This window comes from Pongo pygmaeus, chromosome 12, assembly GCF_028885625.2.
Source record: "Pongo pygmaeus isolate AG05252 chromosome 12, NHGRI_mPonPyg2-v2.0_pri, whole genome shotgun sequence".
Classification (NCBI taxonomy): domain Eukaryota; kingdom Metazoa; phylum Chordata; class Mammalia; order Primates; family Hominidae; genus Pongo; species Pongo pygmaeus.
Genome location: NC_072385.2, coordinates 118108066 through 118117172, shown reverse-complemented (window position 1 = coordinate 118117172; position 9107 = coordinate 118108066). Strand labels below are relative to the sequence as shown.

Sequence of the window (9107 nt, the reverse complement as noted above, 5' to 3'; positions counted from 1 at the left end):
TAGCATTGGGAGATATACCTAATGCTAGATGACGAGTTGGTGGGTGCAGCGCACCAGCATGGCACATGTATACATATGTAACTTACCTGCACATTGCGCACATGTACCATAAAACCTAAAGTATAATAATAATAATAATAATAATAATAAAAGAAAAAAAATTAAAAAAAAAAAAGAATATGGTGTAAAGATGAAGCCAAGGATTTGACTCTAAAACCTTTGTTAAAACCTCAGTTAGATTTAAGGTGGTGCACCATAGACCCTTTCAAACACACCAAAGGGCCTTTTAAGGGTCTTCATACTGTGCCTCACTGACCTTCTCTGTTAAACAACTGGGCTTCTGAAAATTTCACAAGGAGCTCAAAGTAGAGATGATCTCTACGAAATCTGTGGGCATGGCTTTTGTCTAAAGGAGTGAATTTATAAATTGATTCATAAGAAGTCCACAAAGTTTTAAAGGAATTTCATCAGTTTGGACAAAAAGAGACAGCGAGAGTACAAAATACAAAGAAATCTTTGAACTTCTGAACTGCTATTCTTAGAAAACAGGCAGAGAAAACCACTCAACATCAACATCTGTTTGCTGACCCTGAGCCATCCTAGCCATTCTTTCCTGAGCTGCCTATGTGCCTCTGAGGCACGCTGTCCCCTCAGACACCTATCCAAACTGCAGACTTGTTTGGATGACAAAATAGATGGTGCTATTCTTTTCAGCCACTAAGTTTGGGGGCAGTTTGTTATGCAGTAATAGAAAACTGATATTGGTGCCAGGTGCGGTGGCTCATGCCTTTAATCCTAACACTTTGGGAGCCCAGAGTGGACGGAGCACACGAGGTCAGGAGTTCAATGGAGACCATCCTGGCCAACATGGCAAAACCTCGTCTCTACTGAAAATGCAAAAATTAGTCAGGTGTGGTGGCAGATGCCTGTAATCCTAACTACTCGGGAAGCTGAGGCAAGAGAATCACTTGAACCCGGGAGGCAGGGGTTGAAGTGAGCTGAGATCATGCCACTGCACTCCAGCCTGGGCCACAGAGAGAGACTCCATCTCAAAAAATAAATAAATAAAAAGAAAACTCATACTGGTTTTCCAGAATTGATGAAAGATATCAATCCAGAAGATTCCAGAAGCCCAGTGCATCCCAAGCAGGAAAACTAAATGAAATAAATAACAAAATACGTGATAATTAAACTACAGAACATCAAAGAAAAAGAGATCTTAAGATACAGTCAGGAAAAATTGTTAACAATGGCTAAACCTTGGGATAAGTGTCATCATGTTCACTGTTCTGTTCTTTTAACTTTTTTTAGTGTTTGAAAATATTCATACATACATACATACAGCCAAAATGTTGTAGTAGGTGAACCAAAAAGAAAAGAGATGACTTCACAAGAGAGAAAATGAAATTGGCACCTGAACTTACAACAAGAACAACGAAAGCCAAGGGGCAGAGGAATAAAATTGTGCTAAGATGAAGAATTGATGTGTTAAAAAGTTTACATAAATAAAAATGGAATGGGTGAATGTCTTTATAGCTTCTGGGTAGGGACAGATTTCTCAATGAGATTAAAAAAGCATTATCTGTAATGAAAAAATGATAAATATGAAAATATTAAAACACTTCAGTTCAAAAGGCATCATTAATAGGAAAATCTCCTGCCTGGGTGGCATGGTGAAACCACGTCTCCACAAAAAATACAAAAAAATTAGCTGGTCCTGGTGGCTATAGTTCCCAACTACCCGGAGGCTGAGGTGGGAGGATCACATGAGCCCAAGAAGGTTGAGGCTGCAGTGAGCCATGATCATGCCACTACACTTCAGCCTAGGCAACAGAGTGAGACTGTGTCAAAAAATAAAAATAAAAAGGAAAATATAAGCCAAGAAATGAGAGAAAATTGCAGTATATATAACCAACAAAGGGCTATTATCCAAAATATTAAAAAAAGAGAACTTCATATCAATGAGATAGACAACCTAGTGTATTAGTCCATTTTCATACTGCTATAAGGAACTGCCCAAGACTGGGTAATTTATAAAAGAAAGAGGTTTAATTGACTCACAGTTCAGCATGGCTGGGGAGGCCTCAGGAAACTTACAATCATGACGGAAGGCGAAGGGGAAGCAAGGCATCTTCTTTGCAAGGTGGCAGGAAGGAGAAGTGCCAAGTGAAGGGGGAAGCCCTTTATAAAAATATCAGCTCTTCTGAAAACTTACTATCATGAGAGCAGCATGGGGGAAACTGCCACCATAATTCAATTACCTCCACCTGTTCTCTCCCTTGACCTGTGGGGATTACGGGGATTATCATTCAAAATGAGATTGGGTGAGGACACAAAGCCTAACCATATCCCCTAGTTAAAAAAAATAGGCAAAGACCATAATAGATATTACATAGAAGGAGAAACACAAATGTAGTGATTTTCAATCTCATTCATCATCAAGATTTTGCGACCATTCCAATTTAATATTTTCCCATTAAACTGGAGAAAAAAAAAAAGTCGGACAAGAACAAGTACTAGAGAGGGCATATGGCAAAAAGAACACTCACACATTGCTGGTGGGAATGTAAACACATACAACACTTTGGAAAACAGTTTGGCATTACCAATGACAGCTGAAAACACGTATCTTATGTAAGACCCTGCAAATCCATTCCTGGATGTATACTCTAAAAAAAATTCTTGCCTTTCCTCAGCTGCCATCAAGGTGCTCAGTCCTTCCGAGGAAGCTAAAGCTGTGTTAGGGTGAGCTCCTCACTTCATCCGGCGACAAGCACCGTGTCCGGCAGCGCCAGCCCCACACTCGCCCCCGCCATGGCCTCCATCTCCCAGCTTGCCTGCATCTCCTCGGACCTCATTCTGCACAACGATGAGGTGACCGTCAAGGAGGATAAGATCAATACCCTCATTAAAGCAGGCGGTGTAAATGTTGAACGTTTTTGGCCTAGCTTGTTTGCAAAGGCCCTGGCCAACGTCAACATTGGGAGCCTCATCTGCAATGTAGGAGCTGGTGGACCTGCTCTAGTAGCTGGTGCTGCTCCAGCTGAGGAAGAAAGTGGAAGCAAAGAAAGAAGAATCCGAGGATCTGATGATGACATGGGCTTTGGGTTTTTGACTAAACCTCTTTCATAACGTGTTCAATAAAAAGCTGAACTTAAATTTAATTTAATTTAAAAATTAAAAAAATTCTTGCATGTATACACAAGACCCAGTGTAAGAATGTTCATAGGTACACTGTTTGTGATTAAAAAACCGAGAACAACAAAAATATCCATAAACAATGGAGTGGATTAAAGATGTCATACATTCATACAATGCACTTCCATGTAACAATGAAAATTAATGAAACCCTGTGAAATGCAATAGAACAGATTAATTTTAAAAGCATACTGAGTAAAAAAAAAGACTTGAAGTGCATAGATAGTGTGATTGCTTTCATATAATGTTTAGTCAGGCAAAACAAAGCTACATTGTGTATACACACACACACACACATACACACACACACAGGTGGTAGAACTATAAAGAAACAAGGAACTGTTTACCATAAAAAGTAACCATGGATGTGGTTACTTTTAGGCGTTAGGGAAGGGGGTGTGACCAGGGAGAGAGCACCCAGGGGGCTGCTAGGGCCATCCCGATGTTCTAGCTCTTGCCTGCGTGTTAGGCACACAGGTGCACTCTGCAAATGTATTTATTTTGCTCTACATTGATACACTGTGTTCTTCTGCATGTGTTTGTTATAGTCCACATTTTAAACCAAAGTTGAGAAGTGTGTGTGGTTTTCTCAGGGTCAAGGCGTTAGTTCCTCATACATTCAGACGGGGCAGTCTGTCACCAAGACCTCGTGTCACCTGTACTGCGGGGTCTCCCAGCTAATGCCTGTGTTGTTCTGCCCACTCCTCTTTCTTCCCTCCTGCCCAGTGCCCTTCATCTAGGTGTCATCTCTCCTTCTATTGTCTGGAAAGATGATTTGCAAGACCCCAGTTTGGAAGTAATAATAAAAGAAGCAGATATGATTTCGTTCTCTTTGCATTACTGCTAACCCTCATCTGGAGACGTCTGGATGCCTGTGTCTAAAAGGAGAAGGCCAGGTAGTGTGGGAGATGGCAAAAAAGGAAAGCTCCAAGATTACTATTTCAAAGTTTTATCTCATCACATATGTGTCATTTGGATGTCAATCTGGAAGTGACTTATTCAGCCATCAGGAGCTGGGATTTAGCAAAAAGACCCCCATCATCAGAATATGAGCAGGACCAAGAGACAATCAGGTGGATACCCAGCCCTCAAATGGGAGGGAAACAGGATCACTCAGCCCTCAGATTGGAGGGAACTAGGATTAAAAAGAGATATGGCACAGAAAGGGGAAAGAAAAGTCATTTTCTGTTAATTAAAAACAAACTCCTGATATAGTAGCCAAACTGGCTCCCAATGTAGTAGTGAAAACAGAGCCTTCTCAGCAAAAGGATGGAAGTTATAGATTTAAAGTTACCCGTAAAAAATAGGTTAGAAAAGAGGTCCTTCTTATGCCAAAAGCAACTGATATGGTTTGGCTATGTCCCCACTCTAATCTCATCTTGAATTGTAGCTTCCATAATCCCCATGTGTCATGGGAGGGTTCCAGCGGGAGCCAATTTAATCATGGAGGCAGATTTTTCCCATGCTGTTCTCTTGATAGTGAATAAGTATCATGAGATCTGAGGGTTTTATAAAGGGGAGTTCATCTGCATACGCTCTCTTGCTTGCCACCATGAAAGACGTGACTTTGTTCCTCATTCACCTTCCACCATGATTGTGAGGCCTCCCCAGCCATGGGGAACTGTAAGTCCATTAACCCTCTTTCCTTCATAAATTACCAGCCTCGGGTAAGTCCTTACAGCAGCATGAGAATGGATTAATATAGTGACGTCCTCCTAGATCAAGCAGGCCCAGGACAAGATGAGCATGGAATACCCGGAACAGGGGATGCAGGCCAGGCACCTACAGGAAACCAGAAACATCCTCTCAGGGACAAATATATTCCTTCAACAGACATCCAGTAAATGCTCATGATGTGGCAGGTTCTGTGCTGAGGACACAGTGGGAATAAAATTAGCCACAGACTTTCTGAGGAGTAGTTCCTTTCATGAGCCTTACCTTTGTAAAGGTTTCCAGCAAAATCCAGCTGAGATTATAAAGTATTAACAGGACCAGATTCTAAACTGATCCTATTCAAGAGCATAACTCAGTCATTCTCTCATTTTTATAAAGTTCTGAGTTAAAGAACTCCTTTAAGTGAAGACATACATACCATGAAGCTTACATTTAGGGTCTCTCACTTGTCATGCCTCTTCTAGGGCCCTGGGAACCTCCAGGGAATTTCTGGCATAGTCATGGGTCTTGATAACATTTTTAAAAGAAAGATAATTTAATCCCAATCAGACAAGACTGTCCCCTTTCTTCCACCTCAACTTCCCCTCCATCACATTTTCCTTGTGTTAGACTACCTCTTTTTTCCAATTGAGGTTACATTCGGTTTACTGAAATCTACTATGTGATTTAGAGTCCCCTCTGGATACACTGGGTTATTAAAAGCCATCCTGGTGGAGGCGGGCTGGTGGAACTCTCCCTATCGGCTGCAGTGCCAGCTCCCCGCATGGTGTGGCTGTATTACAGTGTACACATGTGTTCAACATCAGAAGTATGCGGGTAGTGGAGCAGAAGCAAGGTTTGAAATATACAGAGCCAGAAGCTAGCCTGTGGGAACATCTCCCAGTCAGCACATGTATAAGATTGTAAGCAGGTTCTCACTGATGCCTAGTCAAAATTTTCCCATCAAGAATATTCTAGCTTGGCGAGTTGGCTCATGTCTGTAATCACAGCTACTCAGGAGGCTGAGGCAGGAGAATCACTTGAACCCAGAAGGCAGAGGCAGTGAGCTGAGATGGCGCCACTGCATTCCAGCCTGGGCGACAGAGTGAGACTTCGTCTCAGGAAAAAAAACAAAAACAAAACAACAACAACAAAAAAATAGAATATTCTAAATAATACAGCATATACAATTACAAACACACCATATCCTTTTTTCATTTTTGATAGAAGTTGCATGAAATAAAATTCATCAGAATTCCCCTGTTTATGGGACACAAATCTGCGGTAGTAACACCAATAATCAATATATCTATAGTAGTAGAGAAAAGAAATTAGACATTTTCTCAGGTTTGACAACAATCCTAAAAATTTACATAACTTTCCTAATTGAGTTCTAAAGCTTAAAGAAACTTTTTGGCTGGGCACGGTGGCTCATGCCTGTAATCCCAGCACTTTGGGAGGCTGAGGCAGGGGGATTACCCAAAGTCAGGAGTTTGAGACCAGCCCGGCCAACATGGTGAAACTCCGTCTCTACTAAAAACACAAAAAATTAGCTGGGCGTGGTGGTGGGCGCCTGTAATACCAGCTACTTGGGAGGGTGAGGCAGGAGAATCGCTTGAACCTGGGAGGTTGCAGTGAACCTAGATCATGCCACTGCACTGCAGCCTGGGCAACAAAAGTGAAACTCTGTCTCAAAAAAAAAAAAAAAAATTATTCTGAACCTAGAAAAATAAAGCCCAAAGTTTGATCAATTATGTTATAGAAAACAATTATCCGGCCAGGTGCGGTGGCTTACACCTGTAATCCCAGCACTTTGGAAGGCCAAGGCAAGTAGATCACTTGAGGCCAGGAGTTTGAGACCAGCCTGGCCAACATGGCAAAACCCCGTCTCTACACAAAAAATTAGCTGGACATGGTGGCGTGCACCTGCAGTCTCAGTTATTTGGGAGGCTGAAGCAGGAGAATCACTTGAACCTGGGAGGCTGAGGTTGCAGTGAGCTGAGATCGTGTCATTGTACTCCAGCCTGGGCAACAGAGTAAGACTCTGTCTGAAAAAGAAAAAGAAAAAGAAAACAATTGTCTATTTTCCCATAGTAAATACTGCAAAATCACATGGGATGCAGCAAAAGAATATAAGAAAAGGGTATTATAACAGTTGTAGGATAATTAATTAATAAAAGTATATTATTTTTCTGGATTTTGAAGTGTTTGTTGTGATTTTCAGATTTTCTAAAGATTTATAATTTGCCGTGATTTCTTTTCTCTTTCAGGATAAATCCTCACTTTTGTATGCATTTATTAAATTTGTAATTCTATATTCTTTTTTTAAAGAGGATCTCCCAAACTGCATAAGCTTCAGACGCCACAAAAATGGATCTATCTCTGCCTCCAGATGTTATGATATCTGGGTCAGGTAGACCCCTAGACAAGAGCAGGTAAGATTCTAGCCACCAGGAGGATCAGGCAGGTCAAACCGTGTTTGATGGCTAGGGTATTTCTCCCTACACACACTGCATGTTTAACACAATGAACTGTCCACATAGCCACCTCCCACTTCCCCATACCAGTCACTACAGCTGATTCATTTCTTCCTAGGAGCCTGGAGACACAATTCACTTCTCTGATTCACCCAAGGTGATCACCTGGTCTGACTGAATAATTTACCTGCTGGAGAATTCTTCACTCTCTCCCTGATGACAACTCTCTACCTCTCCTCCCAGGCAGCAAGGAGACCCCAGGGCTGGAAGGGCAGGTCCAGGGAGACAGTGAATTTGCAAAGAGCACAGTATGCCCATAGGCTTTTGTGGATAAAAACTAAAAGAACCATTCAATGGTGATGAAAATAAAAACCCAGGCAGAGTAAGCAATGAGGAGTCCATGTGAAGAATAATCAGGCATAAAGCAACAGGAGTAAAATCCCAAGGGGAACCTGGAGTGCCAGGAGTGGGAGACAGAAGTGAGGGTCATTCCCGAGGTCCTTGAACCTGGCCACAGACATCATTAGCAAAGTGCCCACAGTCTGGGCTGGGAAGCAAGTGAAAATGTTTTAGTAAAGGGAGTTAAGCTGAATCAAATACCGCCAGAATAAAGTCCAGCTTCGTAAGTCTAACATTCAAAGTTCCCAAAATTTGGCCTTAATAGTCACTCCCAGCATCATTTCCAACTATGAATGCCCCAGGTACACATATCCACATATCCACACCACCCCCAAAATGAACAATTACTTAGCTTCACCACCCAAACATGCCCCACACTTTGCCCTGTCTCAGTTACTCAATCACCATTTACTGAGTGTGTTTGGCCAAAATGATGACCTAGTGCACACTAGGCCCCACGCCAGGTGCCTGACAGGCATTCTTGCAGAAGATTAAGTAGTACCATCCCCATTTTTCATGAGAGAAATTGCAGGTGGTAGAAATCATATGGCCCTAGTCACAGAGCCCAGAAAAGCAAGAGCTGGATCTGGAATCCAAGTCCTTCTAACTAAGAAAACATTGTTCTGCCTCTCCAGCCCCCAGTTGCCTCCCAGGGTTGTCTCAGGACTGGGTGGGGTCCTGTGAGAGAAGTGAGCACAGTGATGTCTTCCAAGAGCTCTGCGGACCAGGAGCAAAGGTCCACCTGCTGCCCAGAGGAACAGGCAGTCCAGGGGAAGGAGGGGTGCTCAGTGATGAGTGTTGGGACCACAGGCTGCTGGGTGAGCTTGGAAGCATCTCAAGGGCAGCTGGAAGTTGGGGAGCAAAGTCAACTGTACCACAATATTTGATTTTTGTATCAAAATTCCTATCCTTATAGTTCAGGAACCAGGAAGCAACTACTGGCAACTGTCTCAGTGAGCTAAGCACGTGTGTGTCACTGGAATAAGAAACATGTGCAGGTAGGCCAAGCACAGTGGCTCAGGCCTGTAATCCCAGCACTTTGGGAGGCTGAGGTGGGCAAATCACTTGAGGTCAGCCTGGCCAACACGGTGAAGCCCCGTTTCTACTAAAGATACAAAAATTTGCTGGGTATGGTGGTAGGCACCTATAAGCCTAGCTACTCAGGAGGCTGAGGCAAAAGAATTGCTTGAACCCAGGAGGCAGAGGTTGCCATGAGTCAAGATGATGGCATTGTACTCTAGCAGGTAAAGGCCTTCACAGTACTCATAAAACTACAAAAAAAAATTTTTTTTTTTGAGACAGAGTCTCACTCTATAGCCTAGGCTGCAGTGCAGTGGTGTGATCAGAGCTCATTGCAGCATTGACCTCCCAGGCTCAAGT

At 42.6% G+C, this 9107-nt stretch overlaps 1 protein-coding gene across 1 annotated transcript; it reads left to right on the top strand.

Moving 5' to 3' along the window:
- The first annotated feature begins 2814 nt into the window (after positions 1–2814).
- On the top strand, positions 2815–3132 carry LOC129030037 (large ribosomal subunit protein P1-like). Its single transcript, XM_054474808.1, has one exon. The coding sequence runs from the start codon at positions 2815–2817 to the stop codon at positions 3130–3132; it is 318 nt and encodes a 105-aa protein (XP_054330783.1).
- The last annotated feature ends 5975 nt before the right edge of the window (positions 3133–9107 follow it).

Excerpts from the sequence above, each read along its gene's own strand:
- LOC129030037 (XM_054474808.1), top strand. The coding sequence starts at position 2,815 with ATGGCCTCCATCTCCCAGCTTGCCTGCATCTCCTCGGACCTCATTCTG.